This window comes from Leopardus geoffroyi, chromosome B1, assembly GCF_018350155.1.
Source record: "Leopardus geoffroyi isolate Oge1 chromosome B1, O.geoffroyi_Oge1_pat1.0, whole genome shotgun sequence".
NCBI lineage: Eukaryota > Metazoa > Chordata > Mammalia > Carnivora > Felidae > Leopardus > Leopardus geoffroyi.
The window spans coordinates 113,434,530-113,457,302 of NC_059327.1; the positions used below are offsets into that span (position 1 = coordinate 113,434,530).

The window sequence follows — 22,773 nt, forward strand, 5'->3', positions numbered from 1 at the left end:
GAGATGTGTTGGGGAGGGAACTGCTGGGCTGAACCTGTCCTGGCTGCACCCTACAACCATCCGGGAGGGGGCTTTAAAAAAAACCCGACGGTCACAGCCACTCGGTACGGATTTAGTCAGCCTCCTTGGGGGATGGTGCCCGACACCGGTATTGAGTTAATACTACACCCTCAGGCAATACTAACCAGAGCCCGGGCAGAGGCGCAAAGTGGGAATTACTACGGCGCGGTGGACACCACTGCAGCCCCGCACTCGCGCTTTCTCCAGCTTCCAACGCACCACGCCCTGGCGCAGGCGCACAGTAGGGACCGCGGGACCAGGTCAGCGCGTGCGCAGTGTCTCGCGTCTTGGCGACGGCACCGCCTCCCCGCGGGAGCTCAATAAAGGCGGTGAGGGCCCGCCTCCCAGTTCGGAAGGAGGCGTGGGCATGTAGCCTGCTGGGGACTTAGCAGCTGGGGGCTGGCGCCGCTTCCAAGGCGCCCCCTGGGCTCCGTGGGGGCACGGCCCGGCGCAGCGCTGATGGCCCTGCTCCCGCGGCCCGCGCTCGCTCTCCTGCTGCTCCTCTTCCTGCCCGCAGCTCTCAGGTGCCAGGAGCAGGCCCAGACCACCGACTGGAGGGCCACCCTGAAGACCATCCGGAACGGCGTTCACAAGATAGACACGTACCTGAACGCCGCCTTGGACCTCCTGGGAGGCGAGGACGGGCTCTGCCAGTATAAGTGCAATGACGGTGAGAGTGAGCCCAGGCCCTGCGAGGCCCTCAATTTCAGGGTGTTGCGGGGACAGAGGCTGTGGAAGTGGGAGATGCAGGGCACACCTTGACGTTGTCCTCTAGCCGTGGAAAATCTTAATCACTGCTAGAATCTTCCCGTTCTTGTGATTGAGCAATCAGGTTAGAAGTTCGCACCACAATTGTTAGGATGTAAGAGGTCACCTGAGGGTATACTCTCCGTCCCGTTTTCATTTTTTTTTTTCCATTACTACCTTTTCTTTCTTATTTTTTTCTTTTGCTATTGCCCAAAGTTGCCTAAGAACTTTGTGACGTACTCGTCATGGAATGGAGTGGAACCGACTGATTTTAGCTCTGTATTTAGCGCTATTAGTCAGCTGAACATGCAGAATATACCGAGAATTTTAATCATGACGTTGTAACTTTCTCAGTAATTGGTTTTAATTTTTTTTTTTTCTGCAGAGCTACAGAAAATAAATTACGACCTTTGTACAGACATTTTAGTGTGCTCTGTTGAGAAAGAGTTGTGATAACTCTTGGAGAAATTGTCTATCACGACTTGGTAGGAATTTTCTTTCCTTGGTTATCAGTGGCGCCTCTTCCAATTAGTAATGATTAATACTAATATCATTGTTTTGGTTTGCTTTTTCATATTTCTTAACTTTAATTTTGTTTGAATCTGAGAACTTGTTTGGGGCATTTTAGTTAAAATAAACTCTATCTCAGCAGAAATCTTTTCAAGCACTTGCTTTTTTTGAATGTTTAAATATTGTAACAGTTCAGATAAGATAGTAGGGCTTCTCTTTGGAAATTCAAAATGTCAAGATTTTGTTAGGGAGATCATATTTCAAATAAGAGATGAAGTCTGGGCCTAGTTCATTTAATGCTTGGCAGCTCAAAGTAATGGGGAACTCAGTGACTAATGGTAAAACCAGTTTGGATGTAGGTGAATTTAAAATAAATCTCTTTAATGTAAAATTGTGATGCCACCTGCTGCCTGTAATTCTCAAAATAATTTCCAGTTTTATGTTAATGGAATTAAAGAATGAGCCATATCTTGTATGCTACGAGGTGCAAAATGTTTCCTTCCAAAATTTACGCCTAAATGTCACCAGTTTGCAGTCAGGAAGGATGTTTTTGTCGTTGTAGAGCTTATTGGGAGGAGTAAGTGAATTATATGAAGATTAAATGGTTGCCTTTCCTGAGTCAGATATCATAATTTTACTTAGTCATGATACAAATACTTGAGTGCCTGTTAGTTCTCAAGTGTTCTACCAATTGGAGATTCAGCAATAGAGAATACACAGAATTCATCATGCAGCTTACATTCTGGTGGGGAGAGGCAGTCAGTAAACTAAACAAGTAAAAACCAAATATGCAGTATATGTAGGTCTGAAGTAGAACAGTGTTTAGAGAACAATAGTAAAAACAGCAGTGGCTGTGTTGGTAGGCAGTTTACTCATTTAAATAGGTTGTTCAGGGAAGGTCTCACTGATAAGATAATATTTGAGAAGAAATCTGAAAATAGTGAAGGTGACGACACTGTGATTATCTGGAGAAGGAACCCTGTAGGCAGAGAGAAGGGCAGGTGTAAAGGACCTGCGGAGAAAGGCTGGTCAAGGATGACTCGGAAGGTTTTGGCCTGAACCAAGGGAAGGATGTAGTTGCCATTTACTGAGATAGGAAAAGCTTGGAAGGAGCAGTCTTCATTTACTTGTTAGGAATCAAGGGTTCTAGAGTTTATTTACATTTAAAATATCTCTGCATTTGATTGGATACTATTCCTGTTATAAAGATGACTTTAATCTTTCGTATTACTTAACCCTTTTTATCTTCAACAAGCCCCACTAAATTTACCATGTGGAGTTTTGAGCAAGATCTCCGGCACAAAAAAAAGAAACCACAAATGAACTTGAGAATTTAGGAAATGACATTCTTCAGTGAACATCCTTTTGTGTCTTAGTAAATGCTGTCTGCTTATAGGACTGTGGTTCCAAGTCACCATGTTGATAATTCCAACATAATGAAAATTGTTCTTTAATTGCTGTTACCTGAGAAGTCTTCCTAGAACACTGTTTCAACCTCTCCTGTATTTTGGAATGCAGGTGACCAAATCAGAACCAAACAGAAACAGACAAATCCCAAAGCTAGGGGAGCATGGTGATTCAGGGGTGTTTAATAGTTGCGGTAAAGAACTTAAAAAAAAAAAAGACTTAGTAGTAGGGAGAGGGTGGTCAGATTAAAGGACACAGACTTGTTGCATTCAGTTTTCTTTGTTTTATCAAAAGGATTGGCGTTATGGAGACTTGCTCCCTTCTGGCCATCCTCCCTAGTGTGGGAACAAGGCTTTATTGAGATTGAAGTAAAGTTATTTGGGAGAACAAATTAGAGAGTTGCTATTTGTTTTTTAATTTTTTTTTCTCCCTGACAGAAAAGATTTGAGGAAGAAAACTTTCTGATTTCTTCTGAAAAATATAAAACAAAATTGGCTTGTAAAATGTTTTAGAATTACAAATAAGTAAATTTATTCAGTGATTTATGTTTTAACAGGATCCCTTTGACTGTTGTGCAAAGGATAAAAAGGGTCCAGGAAGGTGGGAAGCAAGAATGGAGGCAGGGTGACAAGTGCAGGAATTCAGACAAAAGACGATGGTGGTTTTGTACAGGTTTGTAGCAATACAGATAGTGAGAAGTGGTTGGATTTTCGGATACATTTTGAAGGAAGAGCCTAAAGGATCTGCTGATGGCTCAGAAGGAAGGTGTGAATAGAATAAAAAATGAATCCAAAGTTTTTGGCCTGGATAACTGGAAGGATGGGGTTACCATTAACTGTAATAGGGCAGACGTGGAAAAAAGTTTTTAGGTCATTAGGAAAAATAATAATATATATGTATACTTTTGAGGATGATTCAGTAGAGAGTGAAAACACTGATAACGGGAGAGAGGAAGGAGACCTATTCATATCATGTCCTTAGGTAAGTGACAGGAGTGGGTTCCAGTATATAAATAGATTGGCCAAGAGCACAGAGGACATTTTTCTCTTAATAGGAACAAAGGTAGAAGACATGGGCGCAGATGATGATTAGGTGGATAGATGGCCAGGTTCTCTTTTGATTGCCTCGGTTTTTCTCCGTGAGGTAGGAATCAAGACCATCATAGCTGAGAGAGAAGATGGGAATAGAAGTGTTGGAGATTTGAGGAAAATAGGAAAGTGAATGGACTAGAAAAATAAAGTAGCACAAGGACCTTCTGCAGATTAGTAATCACGAATTAAAATCTCAAGTGTTTGGGAAAACAGGTTTGAATTTCTACGCTGCGTTTCCTATAGAGCGCAGTGGTGAGATCGTTGACCCAACAGCCTTCCCTTTCTTTCTTTTTTTTTTAAATTAATTAATTATTTTCTAATTTACATCCAAGTTATCATATAGTGCAACAGTGATTTCAGGAGTAGATTCCTTAATGCCCCATATCCAATTAGCCCATCCCCCTTCCCACAACCATTCCAGCAACTCTCTGTTTGTTCTCTATATTTAAGAGTCTCTCTTTTTTTTTAATTTGTTTACATTTATTTATTTTTGAGAGACAGAGTGAGACAAAGTGAGAGTGGGGGAGGAGCAGAGAGAGAGGGAGACACAGGATTGGAAGCAGGCCCCGGGCTCTTAGCTGTCAGCACAGAGCCCGACACGGGGCTCGAACCCACAGACCATGAGATAATGACCTGAGCTGAAGTCAGACGTTCAACTGACTGAGCCACCCAGGCACCCCATATATTTAACAGTCTCTTATGTTTTGTCTCCCTCCCTGTTTTTATCATTTATATTTTTTATAATAATTTTTTAAATTATTTTTTATAATTTTTATAATTATTTTTGCTTCCCTTCCCTTATGTTCATCTGTTTGGTATCTTAAATTCATCATATGAATGAAGTCATGATATTTGTCTTTCTCTAATTTCACTTAGCATAATACCCTCCAGTTCCATCCACGTAGTTGCAGATGGCAGGATTTCATTCTTTTTGATTGTCAAGTAATATTACATTGGGCGTATGTGTGTATATATATATATACATATATATATACATATATATACACGTATATATATACACGTATATATATACATATATATATATATATGTATATATATATACATATATATACACACATATACACACATATACACACACACATAACACCACATCTTATTTATCCATTCATCTGTCGATGGACATTTGGGCTCTTTCCATACTCTGGCTATTGTTGATATCACTACTATAAACATTGGGGTGCATCTGCCCCTTCAGAACAGCACACCCTTGGATAAATACCTGGTAGTGCAATTGCTGGGTCATACAGTAGTTCTATTTTTAATTTTTTGAGGAATCTCCACACTGTTTTCCAGAGTGACTGCACCAGTTTGCATTCCCACCAGCAGTGAAAAGAGATCCTCTTTCTCCACATCCTCACCAGCATCTGTTATTGCTTGAGTTGTTAATTTTAGCCGTTCTGACTGGTGTGAGGTGGTACCTCATGGTGGTTTTGATTTGTATTTCCCTGATGATGAGTGATGTTGAGCATTTCTTTCATGTGTCTGTTAACCATCTGGATGTCTTCTTTGGAGAAGTTTCTATTCATGTCTTATGCCTATTTCTTCATGGATTATATGTTTTTTTGGGTTGTTGAATTTGATCAATTCTTTATAGATTGTGGATACTAACCCTTTATCTGATACGTCATTTGCAAATATCTTCTCCCATTCTGTCAGTTGCCTTTTAGTTTTGCTGATTGTTTCTTTCACCCTGCAGAAATATCTTGATGAGGTCCCAAATAGTTCATTTTTGCTCTGGAGACGTGTTGAGTAAGAAATTGCTGCGGCCAACGTCAAAGAAGTTTTTGCCTGCTTTCTCCTCGAGGATTTTGATGGCTCCCTGTCTTACGTTTAGGTCTTTCATCCATTTTGAGTTTATTTTTGTGTATGGTGTAAGAAAGTGGTCCAGGTTCCTCCTGCCTGTCGCTGTCCAGTTTTCCCAGCACCACTTGCTGAAGAGACTGTCTTTATTCCATTGGATATTCTTTCCTGCTTTGTCAAAGATTAGTTGGCCATACGTTTGTGGGTCCATTTCTGGGTTCTCTATTCTGTTCCATTGATTTGTGTGTCTGTTTTTGTGCCAATACCATAATGATTACAGCTTTGTAATAGATCTTGAAGTCTGGGATTGTGATGCCTCTAGCTTTGGTTTTTGTTTTTGTTTTCCAGCATTGCTTTGGCTATTTGGGTCCTTTTATGGTTCCATATAAATTTTAGGATTGTTTGTTCTAGCTCTATGAAGAAAGCTCGTGTTATTTTGATAGGGATTGCAATAGCCTTCCCTTTATGACAAGTCATCTGCTTCAGTGGCTTTCAGGAAGTTGGAAGGAAATTGGTCTATTTGGAAGTATTTACATCAAGTTTTTAAAAAATATGTAGAAAAGATCTATCATAACCTCAGTCCAGGCAAATCTTTAGATTTTTTCTGTCCACACAGATGATAAAACAAAGCATCAAGAGAGAAACATTTCTGGGGCACTTGGGTGGCTTAGTCGGTTAAGCATATGATTCTAGATTTCAGCTCAGGTCATGATCTCATGGTTCATGAGTTCAAGCCCCGTGTGGGGCTCTGTGCTGGCAGTGCAGAGCCTGCTTGGATTTTCTCTCTCCCTCTCTACCCCTCCTCTGCTTGCTCTCTCTCTCTCTCAAAACTAATAAACTTAAAAAAAAAATGAGCAGGGAGCTTGATATGGGGCTTGATCTCATGACCCGGAGATTATGACCTGAGCTATGAGGTGGACACTTAACCAACTGAGCCACCCAGGTGCCCCTGAACAGTTGGTTGTTAAAACCCCTGACAGAGAGCATCATGATGAAGCTTCAAGAAATAGAATGGCTTCCCCAAGAATGTGATGCTGAGCTAGCCTCCATCCACTCAGTGAAAAGAGTTCTCATGTGGTAGGACAAAGAAAACCATAGATCAAATGGCTAGTTTCTCATGATACTCTCATGAGAAATGTAGGTTGGAGAAAACTTGATTTAGATGAAGTCACAACTGGTTGAGTAGTCTACCCAAAAGGTTGGGTTAATGACTTCATGGCTGCTTATAGAGAGGGCTTATCTATGACAGGGTGTAGCAGACCTCTGCCCTGGTTAATATCTGTGTCTTATATCTGTGAGTATCTGGGAGCAGCAACACTGGGTAGACAGCTCTAAATTTAAAATGTGTTGAACAGGGGCACCTGGGTGGCTCAGTCGGTTAAGTGTCCCACTCTTGGTTTTGGCTCAGGACATGATCTCATGGTTTGTGAGTTTAAGCCCCACATTGGGCTCTGTGCTGACAGTGCAGAGCCTGCTTGGGATTCCCTCTCTCTCCCGCTCTCTCTGTCTCTCTCAAAAAATAAAATAAAAATAAACTTAAAAAAAAATGTGCTGAACAGTCCTGAAAAATGATCTAACAAGAGATTCACGATCTAATACTTACACTCAAAATTTAAACTGTAGAAGTGCTAAGTGTCTAGCAGGAGATATTAAGAAGTTCATTTTAGAAAGAACTGGTTGTTTTTTCCTACTGTCTGATGTATCTTACAACTGAGACACAGCTAAAATATATGCTAACTATCTTAGGCTGTATTAATACATCATCATACCTAGTAGTGTTTAGTTTGAGATGGCACATTTTAAAGACATGTGACAAACTAGAAGTGATCAGTCTTTGGAGGTTGATTAATGGTCACCAAACTAAAAGGAGACTGAAGGATAAGCAGCAGTACCAGTTTATTTATAAGGATAATTAGAACTGCCATGGGGATTTGCCTTCAAGTCATCTCATTGATTGATTGATTCATTCATTCATTCATCAACAAATATTTGAGAACCTAACCATATAGTAGGCACTGTTCTAGGCTTTGGAGGTACAAAACAAAACTCTTGCCCTAAAAGGAGTTAATATTTTAGTATGGGGAGGGACAGATAATAAGTAGATTAATGATATAGTATGTTTAAAGGATATGCGTGCTACAAATGGTATGGTCCCAGAAGGCCTTGCTGAGAAAGTGAAGGAATAACTGTAGATACGAGGAGAAAGAGCGTCCTCATAGAACAGCAGGGTCAATGGCATGAAGGCCGGAGTAGACCTGGAGTGTGTGTGGAACCACAGAGAGGTCATAGGTGATGGAATGAAGTGTGGAAGAAAGGGAGAGGAGAGAGAATAGTAAGGAGATGAGGTCAGAGAAGTCAGGGTGTGTGTGTAGCCGACTATACAGAATTTATAGGCATTGAAAGGATTTTAGCTTTTATTCTGAATAAGATGAGAACCCCTTGGAGGGGTTTGAGCAGAGGAAAGACTTGATCTAATATTTTAATAGGATCACTCAGGTTCAGTGTTGAGAATAGACTATAGTTGGAGATGGGGTGGGGTGGGGAGAGCAAAGTAGGGAGACATTAGGAGGTTATGGCAGTAATCCATCGTGGCTTGAAGCAGGATGGTAGCAGTGGAGGTGGTAAGGAGTGATCAGATTCTGAATATTTTTTTTAAATGTTTTTATTTATTTTTGAGACAGAGACAGAGTATGAGCAGGGGAGGGGCAGAGAGAGGGGGAGACACAGAATCTGAAGCGGGCTCCAGGAGCTGAGCTGTCAGCACAGAGCCCGATGCGGGGCTTGAACTCACAGAGTGTGAGATCATGACCTGAGCTGAAGTCAGACGCTTAACCGACTGAGCCACCCAGGCGCCCCAGATTCTCAATATTTTGAAGGTAGAGTCAAACAGGACATGCTGTTGGCGTGGATGTGGGATATAAGAAAATGAGAGAGTCAGAAATGGCTAAGGTTTTTTTCCTGAGCACCAGGAAGGTTGGAGTCTTATACTTGACAAGAGGGAACTGTGGATGGAGCAGGTTTGGGGATGAATGTCAGGAAGTACATTTTAAGTTTGAGGTGCCCATTAAGACTTCCAAGTGGTTAGTATATCCTCCCTCTGTGGGCCCTTTCAGGGAATAGCCAAATCATTAATAGTTTTCTTAAGAATGAAAGACTAAAAGTAGGAGTTGAAGGATCACAGTGACTCGTCCCTGACAGCATGAGGTGTGTTCCTTCATTTTCCAAGGGCCCAGAAACAACCATCCTTCTTGGACAGTGCTGGAGAAACCAGACCAACTTCTGTCATTGGCCTCCTGGTTCCTCGATCGGTCATAACTGTTCTCTTTGTACATACTGTTCTTCAGACTGAGTGGGGCAGGCTGAGCTAAAGCTTTATATCTTCATGAGCTTATACTCTCTTCAGGCTCTACTTCTTTGTCACCTCAGTCGAACATGTGAGTCTTAGCAACTCAAACCATTTTTAGATCCTTACTTTGAGGGAGTTATTTATTTTGATGGCTGATTACTGGAAGGGTTGCTTTTTTCCCCCTCCCTTTACTTTTGGAGGGTAAACTTATCTTTATTTAAGTCTTCTAGTAGTAAATATTAGTTGAATGAGAGTTGGTGGATACTTTGTGTCTCTCTTAAGTAAGCAATTATGGGGAAGTGTTTGGAATAACTGGGGATGTTTTGCTTTTAGAATTAAAGATAAATGGTAGTCCCAGATGTTGGAAGGATTATGATGTAAGATAGACAATCCGGCTTGTTTCGTGTTTCCCAGGTGGTAGAGGATTGTTTATAGGTAGAATTTACAGGAAACAGGAAAGAATTTAACAGTTAGTGCTATTCCACAATAGGATAGGCTATTTCTTGACACTGTAGGAAGATTGTGAGAAACCTTCAAGAGAAAGTTAGGTGACTGTTGGGTATATTGGAATCATTTCTGTATTACATGCGAGGTATTTGTGATATATTTTGCAGCATTTAAGATTGCTGTGATAAAGTCATCTTTCTCCTTGTTACTGAACCATTGTGCTGTTAGGGAGAATAGAACTGTAGTAATATGGTTCACCAAGCAATCTTTATTCCTGATATTTTTCCTTAGCTGGAAAAGGGGTATATTTGTGAAATGGTTGGCTGGAGTGCAGGCTAGAATGTGTGGTCCTGTAATGTCTTATAATGGCATTAAGGTAATTAAATGTTCATTGGATGACCTCATCTTCCTCAGCTTCAAGCTCTGTGAGTAAACTAGTTAGTTAATGGTTATTGAGGTTTGTGTGCAGTGAAGTATTAACTGAAGTTTGGGAGTATACCGTTCTTGCCCTATAAGGTTTTAACCAAAAATGTAAGTGTTAGAATACACAGGGAAACAGGGTGGATTTATCTGTCATATATATGGGCCCAATCTGGCAAGTAACCTCTGAAATTTCCTGAAGTCCACAGTAAGCTTTTGTATGGTTAGGCTTAGAATAAAGACAGTCACTTATGTCAGTATCTAAATATTAAATATTTCCAGGGCACCTGGGTGGCTCAGTTGGTTAAGTGTCCAGCTTTGGCTTAGGTCATGATCATGAGTTCGTGAGTTTGTGAGTTTGAGCCCTGCGTCAGGCTCTGCGCTGACAGCTTAGAGCCTGGAGCCCGCTTTGGATTCTGTGCCTCCCTCTCTCTCTGCCCCTCCCCTGCTTGCACTCTGTCTCTCAAAAAAATGAGTAAACATTAAAAAAAAATTTAAATATTAAATATTTCCAAGGCTAGCATAGCACATCATAGACCTTTTTGCATATGTATTTTCTATCATATTTGAAAATTAATTATGATACCATTTCTATTTTATAGGATCTAAGCCTTTCCCACGTTATGGGTATAAACCCTCCCCGCCTAATGGATGTGGCTCTCCACTGTTTGGTGTTCACGTAAATATTATTATTTTCTTATTTGATAAGTTTTATGATTGGTAGGCTATGCAAGTACTCTTAATAACGCAAGACTGTCTGTATGTTCTCAGGTTCACAAATAATTTTGCTTATTGTAATGGTAATTAGATTTATTATATTCTTTTATAGCTAAAACATTTAATAAGTTCTGATAAAACTAAATGGACTAAAATTCATGTTTTATTTTTTAATCTTGTAGATGTTAATTCTGTTGAAATGATATTTCCTTGTGTCACACACATAGTTGAAAAGTTTAGAGTATAGAAGGAGTGCCTGGGTGGTGCAGTCAGTTGGGCACTCGACTTCAGCTCAGGTCATGATCTCACGGTTCGTGAGCCCGAGCCCCGTGTCGGGCTCTGTGCTGACAGCTCAGAGCCTGGAGCCTGCTTCAGATTCTGTGTCTCCCTCTCTCTCTGCCCCTCCCTCACTCACACTCTGTCCCTCTCTCTCTCAAAAACAAAGATTAAAAAAACATTTTTTTTTTTAAAGTTTGGAGTATAGAAGGAATGCTCCTTAGGATGAAAAATTATAAATAAAGCTTATTTATACTCTATTAAAACTAGGTGAAGTGGGATAGCTTTTGTGGGAAAACATGACTGATTCCTAGACACAAGATTTTTGCATGTAGTTATTTAAATCAGTTAAAGATAAGTTACAGATTCGAAGGAACAGTATCTTTAGGGAGTGGATTAACACTCAAAGACTGAACCATGATAACATAAAATATGAGTCGTAGGAGCTTAAAAGTTTTCAGTGATATTCTATATAAAGAACATTTTATAGGGGGAGAGGTACAAAATACTTTGGAATATCCCTAAATCAATCTTAGGTCTTGGCCTGACCTTTCTGTTTTTAAAACTTTGTTTGGTGTTTTGGACAACTGGAAGTTACGTTTGTTACCAGCAGATAACTGTGAATATTGCAAAATAGGAAGTTTGAGGCATGGCTGAGAGGGAGAGAACATGGGTGGGTGCGGGTGAGTAATGGGGAGATGTAGAAATAACACGGAAAATATTTGTAGACGGAAATGGATTTTGGAAATTATGCAGCAGTCATTGTCCTTGATTTCTAAGTCTATTTGAATGCAGTGCTTCGGCAGAGGAGTTTTGAATTTCATCAACAATAATCCATCCAAATGCCTCTTTCAGCTCAATATTGGCATCCCTTCCCTGACAAAGTGCTGCAACCAGCACGACAGGTGCTATGAGACCTGTGGCAAAAGCAAGAATGACTGTGATGAGGAATTCCAGTATTGCCTCTCTAAGATCTGCCGGAACGTGCAGAAGACACTCGGGCTGGCTCAGCATGTTCAGGGTAAGGATGTGTGTTACTTTATCTATCGTGACACAGCCCCTTCAGTTTTTTGGGATGAGGAGTCATTGGTTTTGTCATCTCAAATGAGTTATAGTCGTGGGAGCAAAAAGTGTTAAGAAACCTTGGGAGTGGGGTGTACGAGGCAGAGAAGAATGCATCCAAGGTCTGTGTCCAGTAGTATATCTGTAATTCTCTAGAGCCTAAAGTTTGAAACCCTGGATCCAGTGATTTAGTATAACACATTGTATTTGGAGTGGGAAGTTCTAGAAGATTTGAGCCTTAACTCTGTCCCTTCATATGTATCTCTGTTAGGAGGGTCCCCAAAACCACTCCCAGGTTTGCTAGGAGGACTGACAAGATTCAGCATATAGTCGTACTCACAGTGAAGGGACACAAAGCAAAACCAGCAAAGAGTAAAGGTGCTTCAGTGTTCTCATTTATAAAATAACATGAATACCCACCTCACAGAGTCATCATAAGTATAAAATGAAATATCAGTGGAAATACAAGTCACTGTACAAATACTAGAAGTTACAAAATCTCTTCACTGTCCAGCCGAATTATTTACCATACTTTGAAATCAGAAGAGAAGGGGCAGGACAGGAAACTAACTTTTAAGAAGCATTTTTCATAAGATACCATGCTAGATCTCTTAGGTTTTCCTCAATGTCCACAAAACCCAAACAAGTAGGTAGTGTTATACCCATTTTTCAAGGAAGGAAACAGGTTCGGAAAGAAGTAACTTGTCCCAAGTTGCATACTTCCAATTCTAAACTTGCGTTCTGGCTGCTACAGTATTCCCCAGACAGTGTCCTGTTGTAGGTCTGATTCTGAATTCCTAGTAATAACTGTCAAGAAAGAAATCTCTGCTCTAGGTGCAGCTTGAACTTCCAGCCTCTGAATGCCCTTGCATGCTTTCGGCTAAGGTAACCTAGTTGTATGGCTGAAGCATGCATGGATGTATTTCCTGTCTTCTGATCTAAGGACCTACGAGTGTGGCCAAATGATGCAGCCAATTTCCCTGCAATGTCCTATTTAATAATTATAGCCTTGACACTTCTGTGGTAGTTGTGTTCCTTAATGACATAGTCTTTTGGAGAACTTTGAGAATGTCAAGATTTTGCAATGAATAGTTTCTTCCTTAACATGAGTATTTGAAATTGGAAGATTGGACAATTAAAAGCCACTCTGTGCTATGTCTCTGTAAGTGGAGTGTGTTAAGATAATCTAACCTGGCTGCTCTAGGCCTCTGAGAATAAGGAAAGTAAGTCTACTTTTTTTTTTTAAGTTTATTTATTTATTTTGAGAGAGAGTGAGTGCATGGGAGGATCAGAGAGAGAGGGAGAGACAGAGAATCCCAAGCAGGCTCTGCCCTGTTAGGCTCCAGCACAGGGCTCAAATTCATGACCTGAATTTGAGATCATGACCTGAGCCGAAATTAAGAGTCGGATGCTTAACCGACTGAGCCACCCAAGCACCCCATATTACCTTTTTTTTTCCCTAAAAAAAAATTTTAAACTCTGCCAGAGGAAAAACATTTTTGATTCCTATGTTTCCCTTCCCAAGCCAAATTTGGATAATGAGAAAGAGAGAGACAAAGACTGGGGTCCATTTACCTTAAGCATCTTAAATGATGTGTGATCAGTTCTTAGAAGTCATTGGCCATAATTAAATGTTTTGAGGTTTCTCTGTTTTTAACCTTTATTTCTTCTACACCTAAAAATCTTTTATTGAAATGCAAACTTGAGTGTTCCAAGGCATCTTTAATCGTGGTATTTTTCAGATAAAAGGAAAATTAACAGTGATGAACTAATCAGTACCATTCAGAGAGACTTGTTTGCCGAGTACGTAAAAAACTGAACATTTGCGAGCAAACAAAGCAGATGCTAAAGGTGCTGACCCCGACAGTCTGTATGTAGGTGCTCTGGCTGGCGAGGGTGAGGGTGAAGGTGACATAACATATGTTAAGTGCCCACCAAGGGTGTGCTTGACATCATGCCGTAACGTGTAATGTATGTGAGGAGAGAGCAGTGCTTTGCGGTTGCCTTGTGGTCACGGTGCTTTCTTACTTCACAGCGTGTGAAACAGCAGTGGAGCTCTTGTTTGATAGTGTTATACATTTAGGCTGCAAACCATACCTGGACAGCCAACGAGCCGCATGTAGGTGCCGCTACGAAGAAAAAAGTGATCTTTAAAGAAGATGCTGACAGGCGGTGACAGCAGAAGGGGACAGAAGAATCTAACCTTTGACAAAGAAATAACGTTTTACAGCATAAAGCTGCCTTACTTTTGTGAAAGGATTATTTTAAGATTTATTTTGACATTCAAACTAAAGCAAAAAGTGGGGGAGGTGATCTTCCTGGACATTGCTGCCTTAGTGTGCCAAGTTGTCTTGACCGATCTCAGAAAAAGGTGTGTGTTAAGGGGAGAATATTTTGAAAGAAGGAGTCTGTAACTCAGTTTTCACAACTGTGTTTACCAAAACAATGAAGTCACATGTAAAATGGATTACAATGTGTGTTCAGCATTATCTTATTTGAAAATACGGGGAAATCTTCACTTAGAAATATATGTTTATTACAAAATTTTAAATATACATTTTATGCTTGGAAGGATCTGACTTTATTTTTCTCTATTTTAATTAACACATGATATGCTGTTTTCTTGTAGCCCATTGAGCATATGAATAAGTCTCACTTCTATTATTTTATTTTAATATAATTTATTGTCAAATTGGCTAACATACAGTGTGTAAAGTGTGCTCTTGGTTTTTGGGGTAGATTCCCGTGGTTCATCACTTAACATACAATACCCAGTGCTCATCCCAAGTGCCCTCCTCAATGCCCATCACTATTTTCCCCTCTCCCCCACCTCCCCCATCCACCCTCAGTTTGTTCTCTGTATTTAAGAGTCTCTTATGGTTTGCCTCCCGCCCTCTCTGTCTGTAACTATTTTTTCCCCCTTCCCTTCCCCCATGGTCTTCTGTTAAGTTTCTCAAGATCCACATATGAGAAGTCTCACTTCTATTAATGACAAGACTGGTTACAAGGACAAGGTTTCCATGTCTCTTTTCCTTGTAAAATTGGTGGCCTCTTGGGGAGCAAAACCAGGATAACTAAGTATTATGTAATGTGCCTAGAAGGTGACATGAACAAAATTCAGATGCCCAGCCACTCCCATTTTATGAACTATTCATATGAGAAATACCATATTTTGCTATAACCTTTGGCTAAATTGAAGAAAACACGAATTTAATGAGACAAATGAAAAGGTGCTTCACATACACATTAGAGCATTATATGGTGCCCTGCTTTGGTGTTTATTCCTTAGCACTTGGTCCTCATAGTAGATTCAGGTATATTTTTAAGACAGTAACCTTTTCCTAATAGCAGTCTTATTACTAAACATTGTTTTTGAAAAAAAAAAATTTAAGTCTTTAACTGTGGAGTCAAAACAGATGGTAAAGCAAGATACAAAGAGCTATCTTTTGTAGATTTCTTATTTACATTGAAAATTATCAGCAGATGTTTAAAAGCAAATCCCAGACCCTTAACTACCTCTGAAAATGTCTGTGTGTGTTGAAAGCTTTCTACCCTTTGGAAAGCCCAGCTGTATTCCTCTATGCCTCTTTGCTTACCACCAGCTGTTGACTCTCCCTAGCCTACGATCCCAAGCCATATATAACTTTTGGGTAACCTGTGGTCAGAGTTATTAAGATGAACTGCTTGGAATGTCAGAGAAGGCAGCTCCAGGAGAAGTGGTTCTTTTTAAGTCATTACAGGCAGAAGTGGGCAGAAAGAAAAGTGTGTTCTAGAGAAAGGGCCACATTCCTAACTTTGGATATATATCATTGCTGGGAACCTGATAACTTCCCAAACCGAGCTGGTGGAGCTATTCTGCTAAGAGATGTGTTCTCTGTGAGACAGGGCAAGTGTATCCCTTGTGACTAATGGAGCAAACTGGGGTCTAACTTAAATGTTTGGAACCCTTAATTGATACTTTCCAGACTTTTTAAAAAGCAGCAATTTTATAAGCTCTCTATTAATATTTACTATTGAAATACTTGACCAGGTAACTTTTAAACTTATAATAAATTGATGGGTTTTCTTGGCAGCATTGGTTTCTCAAGAGGACAGACTCAGAATTCTGTAAAATATTTAATTCATGGTCATAAATTATACACAAAGAGCAGTAGAAACTATTTTTACATGTTAAGATTTTGATCTTGGAATAATTTTAAGATTTACAGAAAAGTTGCTAAAATAATCTAGACTTGCTCTGTACTCCTTACCCCTAACATTTTACATAACCATGAAACATTTGTTAAGAAATCAACTCTAGACTACATTTGGATTGCATTGGTTTTTCCACTAATGTCATTTTTATTTTCCATGATCCAATCTAAGATACCACATTGCATTTAGTCATCATGTCTGATAAACCTCTGGTCTGTGATGGTTCCCTCAGGCTTGTTTTTCATAACCTTGACGGTTTTGAGGAGTACTGGTCAGTATTTTGCAGAATGCCCCTCAATTTGAGCTTGTCTGATGTTTCCCTCATAATTGCACTGGGGTTATGGATATTTAGGAAGAAAACCACAAAGGTGAAGAAGGGTTCTTCTCATCAAATCATATCAGTAATTGAATGTTATCAACTTGATGGTATGTTAACTCTGGACACTTCTTATTTTTTTCTTTCCATACTTCTGTTCTTTGGAAGTCAGCCCCCAGGTCAGTCTATGGTGAGTCTATGATGAGCGGGCAAGATTCTGTTCCACTTTCTGGAAGGGGGAGTATCTTTATGTGGTAAATTTTTCTTACAGAAAAGTCTCCTCCCACCTCAATTATTATTTTTTTACATTTATTTATTTTTGAGGGAGAGAGAGACAGAGCATGAGCAGGGAAGGGGCAGAGAGAGAAGGAGACACAGAATCTGAAGCAGCCTCCAGGCTCTGAGCAAGCGGTCAGCACAGAGCCTAACACAGGGCTCAAACCCACAAACTGTGAGATCATGACCTGAGCCCAAGTCGGACTCTCAACCAACTGAGCCACCCAGGTGCCCCCCCCTCCTCAATTCTTTATATCAGTATGGACTCCTGTATATTTCCTTTAGACTTTGGGTAATGTTTACTTTGTTGGTCAAGTTGTTCCAGCTTGGCTCTTAGGAGTTATGTCAGGTTGGCTCCTCTGTCTCTTTGATATATCCCCATCCTTTTGATTTTTGAACACTTCCATACTTCCTGGTAAGAATGTGGGAAAGTTGATCTGGGCCCAACCTGTGTATTTCTAGCACTAGAATCTGCCTCTTCTCCAAAGAGCACCAGTCCCTTTTATTGGGGAATGGTTTGCAGTGCAACTTAGAAACCAGTATTTGGGTATTGGATTTGCTCATTGCTACTAGAGGATCCATTCTGCTAGATCCTCCCAGCAAACAGAGCTAGGAAATATGTATGCATATTAACCCATGTACATGTACGTCTCTATAATGATTTCTGTGTGTGCATATATATTAAGCTGAACATGAGTTCTTACTAATGTCTTCCCTTGAATTATGTACCACAGGGCACGTATTTAGATTTTAAGAATGGCATTTTCCCTATCCATAGAATAGATTCATAAAAAAACAAAAACAAAAAGAAAACCCCAAGACTAGCTTTCTGCAGCTCTCTGCAAGAAACCTAAGACTTATATTTTTGAATAAAACTATATTGCCTTTAAATACCACCTATGTCTTTAAAATCTTTTGATGCACCTCTTCCAGGGACAGATATGGCTGTATTCATTTCATAGGTGGAAAAACTGAGGCACAGAGAAGCTCTAAGGAAGAAAGAATTGTAATAATGAGGACAAAAGTAAGTTATACACATCTGGAACCGGCATTCCTTCAGTGAACCCATAGACTATACTAGTAATATTAATTAAAATGTTGTTTTATTAACTTTATAACTAATTCTTCCTAAAATGAAAAAGTGGTATTTCTGTCAGTATATATAGAAGTACAAGATTGTCGGGAAATCAAAATGTACGTTATTTTATCCTGTACATAACGATAACATCTAACAAAGTGAAGACCATGAAGTCTATCAAAACAACTGTTTAGGAGGCTGGCTTCAGTAAATTTGGGGTAGAATGAAACCTGTTAGGTAAGATCTTCCCACATGTATCTCATTGCACTATTCAAATTCACAGATATTACTTATAATGTTTTCATTCAGGTCTTGTGTAATATATAACTCAGGACTGGTTAAAGTGATTGAATAGCCCCCTTCGTTTGCAGTTTTTCTTCACTGCTTCACCTTACAAAACCAGCCATCTGCTCAAGTCATAAATAAAAGCAAGAATGAGTCAGTGTAACCAGTATACAAAAATGATTAATAAAAATAACTAGTGTCTCTTTGCAATAGTGATATATACAAGCAATAGTGATATATACAAGCAATAGTGATGTTAGGCTTTTCTGCCTCAGGTTTATAGGTTTCGAAGAACATTTTTCAAAGGTTCCCTGCAGACAACTTTACAAACATTTTTTGTTGGCTTTCAGCTTAGTATAGGAATCACGATTATAGAAATCTAATATATCTGTGATTTATATAGGGAAAATCAAGTTTAGTGGGGTAAGTTGAAAAAAAAAATGACCAAAATTTGAGAATTATCTCTGAATTTTATTCCATATACTTCATTTCTAGCATAGGTGACAATTAGCTAAGACCTTTCAGTAAGTTCTATGAAAGTGACATTTAAGCCATCCTGTCAGTTAACTTTCATCTGTAATGCATCTTAATTATTTTAATAATATGGATTTCAGTTCTTTTTCTTCTTTGAGAAGGTGGCATTGGTAGGATTCTAATTAGTCTATGTCAGTGGTTTTCAAACATGAGCGAGAAGCAGAATCATTGGATTCTGGCATTAAAACATGTGTGGACCCCACCCCAGGCTCTCCTATTCAAGAGATCTGATTCTGTAGGTCCCAGGAGTTTGCATTTCTAGTAAGTTCCCTGGTGTCGATACTGCTGCTTCAGAGACCATGGTGTGATCTCTAAAAATGTACTGAAAGCTTACTGTGAGCCAGGTACTATTCTAGGAGTTTGACAGTTACTGTCTCCAAAACTTGAGTAAGCTTGGTTCCCATTTTACAGATGAGAATTTGAAGCTGAGAGAGGTTAAATTGATTTACTTATGCAATGTCTTACAGCTAAGAAAATGGTGGAGCCAGGGTTAGAGTCTAGGCAGCCTGTTTTCCAATCCTAGGCACTCATTTTATTGGGATAGCTATTGCTTTAAAAGGCTAAAATTACACATTTAGAATTCTGAAATAAGTATCCCAAAATGCTTTGTGTCTTTAGACAAAATCTTACTTTAAAACATAACCACATACATATGCTATAAAAAGTAATATTCTGAGGTAAGATACTTAGGGGGAAAAATAAAACATTCCTTTTATCTTCACCTTTCAGATAAGTGGAAAGTCAGCCAACTGGGTTTCCACATCTATGGGGGGGGGGGGAGTGTTTTCAGGACTCAAGCAGAGGAGACCCTGAAAATTGGGCAAAAGGACAGGAAGTTCTGGTGGTCAGATAACACATTCAAACTGGATAAAGTCCAGAGTGCAAACGCTGAAACCCTGGATCTCATTCAATGGATAAATATTTACTGAGCACCTCCTACATGCTAAGCAACTGTTTCCTCTAATGGGGAAACCAAAAGAAGGCCAATCTTGCTTTCAGTGAGCTAAAGATGGTGGTAACAAAAATAGTTTGAGCTCTTCACAAGCCAGGCACTGTTTTAAGTAGTCATGATGAAGGAGCATAAGGCAGGTTGAGGGCAAAATACAAGCTAGCACCCCCACCCCCAGATGGGATATGTGTGATATTCCTCAGACACTCTTGGATGCTCAAGAACAGAGGAAAGGAAAGAAAAATGGTTAACTGATAGAAATCACAGTCATATAGGACATGGGTCTCCAGTTTACAAATATCTTAGTAAATTGCAAGAAAAAGGCAATTTCCTTTATGATTTTATTTTATATTTGAGAGAGTGTGAGTGGGGAAGGGGCAGAGAGAGACGGAGAGGCAGAATCCAAAGCAGTCTCCAGGCTCTGAGCTGCCAGCACAGCCCAATGCAGGGCTCGAACTCACGTACCTCCAGATCATGACCTGAGTGGAAATTGGATGCTTAACTGACTGAGCCACCCAGGTGCCCTAAGAGAAAGGCAATCTTATCAATAGCCTAATCTCCAGAAACCTATAGACTCAGTTTCTTGCAGCCCCAACCACCCATAATGATGTGGGGAACAAAGGCAAGAAGGAAATGGCAGGTAAAATTAAATTTCCTTATAATATGCAGCCCAGTGACAGATACTTGAGGCTGGCAGAGTTAAATGTTTCTCCAGGAACTCCCTACTGTCTTAAAAGTTAATACTTTGCTAGAGGGAAAGACAACCGTAGCTTGGTAATAGCAAGCCCTGATATATCTTAGGAGTCCTCTTTAGCATATCTAAGTCCCTCTGGAGGGGGCCCTATTGTCTTTACCTCCTCCAATTCCCTAGTATATACCCAGTTACCTGGCACAACCCCAGTGCACGCAGCAATTCCTGCTCATGGGTCCTGTCCCTGTGCTTTAATAAAATCACGTTTTTGCACCAAAGATGTCTCCAAGAATTCTTTCTTGGTCGTAGGCTCCACACCATCCCACCATCACCCCAAAACTTCATGGGTCATTTGAGTTAATCGCCACAACAACCGTACAAGGCTTTGAGTGATACCCTATATCTTAACTACAGAGTAAGTTACTAAAACAGATTTCTGAAATATTTTGCACACACAATGAAATGAACAGTAAATGGCATTGGGTGAGAAAAAGCCTCTGATTTCATATTCTAGTTAATGACCAAGTACACGTGGGAAAAGTTATCAAGTTGGATTTTAATTTTTCTCTCCCAAATAGGGTAATATTTATTGAAGACGGATCCCTTATACTTAAGTATCCCTTATGTTATTTTAATGTATTAAAAATGGTACTTTAACACATTTTCCCCGCAGTCTGAAGTTAGTTACTTTTTAAATGACAAGACCCAGAGAAATGACAAAAGATGAGGCTACCTTTTAATCCGATTTTAGAGCTGCTCTTTGAAGCAAATTCACACAACAGCCAACCGAAGGAGGAGCTCAGTTCAATGCAACATTGAGCACCCGTGGCGCTCAGCGCACTGTTTGTCGGTGAGGAGTACACACATAGACCCCAAAGTTCCGCCTCCAAAGTTATGATCGCTTCCCCGAATTAGCTCTACCTATGAAAACCAGATTTAAAAATCCCAGGGTTGCCTCTAGTTTACTCTGTTCCCCAACCCCCAAGCAAACAGCGTTTAAAAGAAATCATTACAGTCCTATAACATAACTCGCACTGGGGAAGGACTAAACGGGAAGCCGGAAAACGCGACCCCCACCCCCTGGGAGGCAGGCGGGAGAAGCAAACACTGGGGGCGGGGACTGCGAACCTCGGTTCTCTGCAGGTGCCGGGAAACCACCTGCGGCTTCCCTATTCCGGGCCCGCCGTGTGTCTTCGGGGTGCCAACCGGCATTTCCCCAGAGCTGGCTCGTCTCCAGGCGCCAGGCGGACGAGACCTCGTCCCTGGGCCTTCCCCGCGCGCTCTGGTCGCCCCGAGCTCGGGAGTGGGGGCAGGAGCCTGAGCTCGGCGGGCAGGAGGCTCCGAGAGCAGACGCGGCCCCCACCCCCTCCCGGGAGCGGACGGGCGGGCTGGGGCGGAGGAAGGGGCGGGGGCTGCGGGCCCCTGGATGCAGGAAGCGGAATCTTTCCCGGGCGCCAGCTCTGCGGGCTGGAACACTATGACTTCGGCGCCGGGGCTCAGCGGGGCTCGCCCTGCAGGTAGGCCCGCGGGTGCCGAGGGGGCGCGGGGCAGCTTCCCCAGCGGGGCGCGCGGGCGGGGGCGGGGACGCGGGAGCTGGGCGGCCGGAAAGAGTTGCGGGTCTTGGAGGGAAGCGCGCAAATCCGGTGGGGGCAGCTTGTTAAATGCCTTCTGGTCCAGAAAACCAGCCCGGGACTCCGTGCGGGGTCGCCGCCGCCTCAGGGCCGCCCGGGGTAGCGGCGCCCGGCGCTGGGTCGTGCCCGCTCCGCCTTTGTCCTCCGGGCGGTTCTTTCTTGCCGGGCGTCGGGCCATTTAAACCTTGGGAGGCTGGCTGGGCGGCTGCTGGCACCTCCCGCGCCTGGGTTTTTTGAAAGTTGACTTTTGGAAGTTGGATCTGGTTTTGTGTTCTCCTGAGTAAAAAGTAAAAGGAAGTGGTTGCGTGCATAATAATGGAAGCATAAGCAGCCCGCGGGAGCGCCCCACCGGAGTCCCCCACAGGAGCCCCTGGTTATGCCCTGACTTGAGCTGGGGACAAAAACCGGGCCTTGGCTGCCTGTGCAGCCCCAGTGCCTCTCCCGCAGCCAGGGCCGTTTGTGGGTTTGGGTTGAAACCACATCTTTCTCTACAGTCAACTGCTAAACGTGTACTTTAGAACTTTCTTCCCTGTCACTTACTAATTATATCACTGATAGCTGAAGAAACTTCGAGCCTGGCCATAGTAAAATAAAAGGGGGCCATAGTAAAACAAAAGGAAGGAAGGAAGGAAGGAAAGGTTGAAACTCTAGAAGTTGATGCACAGTGCCTTTATTTCAGAGCTTTTTATTCGTTGCTGCACAAAACCAGGCTTGCCCCAGAGGCAAGTTGTAGGAAGTTCAGGGAGTGGCCTTGCCCTGGATGGACAGTGCAGGGTCCGGTGGCCACTCCCATTCTGAGGGGTGGGGAGCAGGGGCAGGGGTCCGGGATGCCTCCCACTTCCCCCTCCATTCTCATCCCATTGCTTTCCTTCTCCTTCCTGCGTCCTTCCTTTTTTGCCGTCTCACCCCCTTTTT

The 22,773-nt window shown here is 41.4% G+C and overlaps 1 protein-coding gene across 7 annotated transcripts in view; it reads left to right on the plus strand.

The window, feature by feature from the left end:
* Positions 1-342: 342 nt before the first annotated feature.
* PLA2G12A (phospholipase A2 group XIIA) overlaps positions 343-22,773 on the plus strand; it is a 35,150-nt gene continuing 12,719 nt past the window's right edge. Inside the window, exons 1-4 of one of the 7 annotated variants that reach the window (XM_045470584.1) lie at positions 343-730; positions 10,452-10,528; positions 11,698-11,863; positions 13,940-14,475. In XM_045470584.1, coding sequence (XP_045326540.1) covers positions 520-730; positions 10,452-10,528; positions 11,698-11,863; positions 13,940-14,058 — 573 coding nt within the window. In that variant the 5' untranslated portion in view covers positions 343-519 and the 3' untranslated portion in view covers positions 14,059-14,475. Of the gene's footprint in view, positions 731-1,253; positions 1,293-10,451; positions 10,529-11,697; positions 11,864-13,939; positions 14,476-14,625; positions 14,631-21,618; positions 21,745-22,773 lie in introns of those variants that run through there. The other 6 variants (XM_045470543.1, XM_045470593.1, XM_045470581.1 and 3 more) reach the window with 6 other exon arrangements.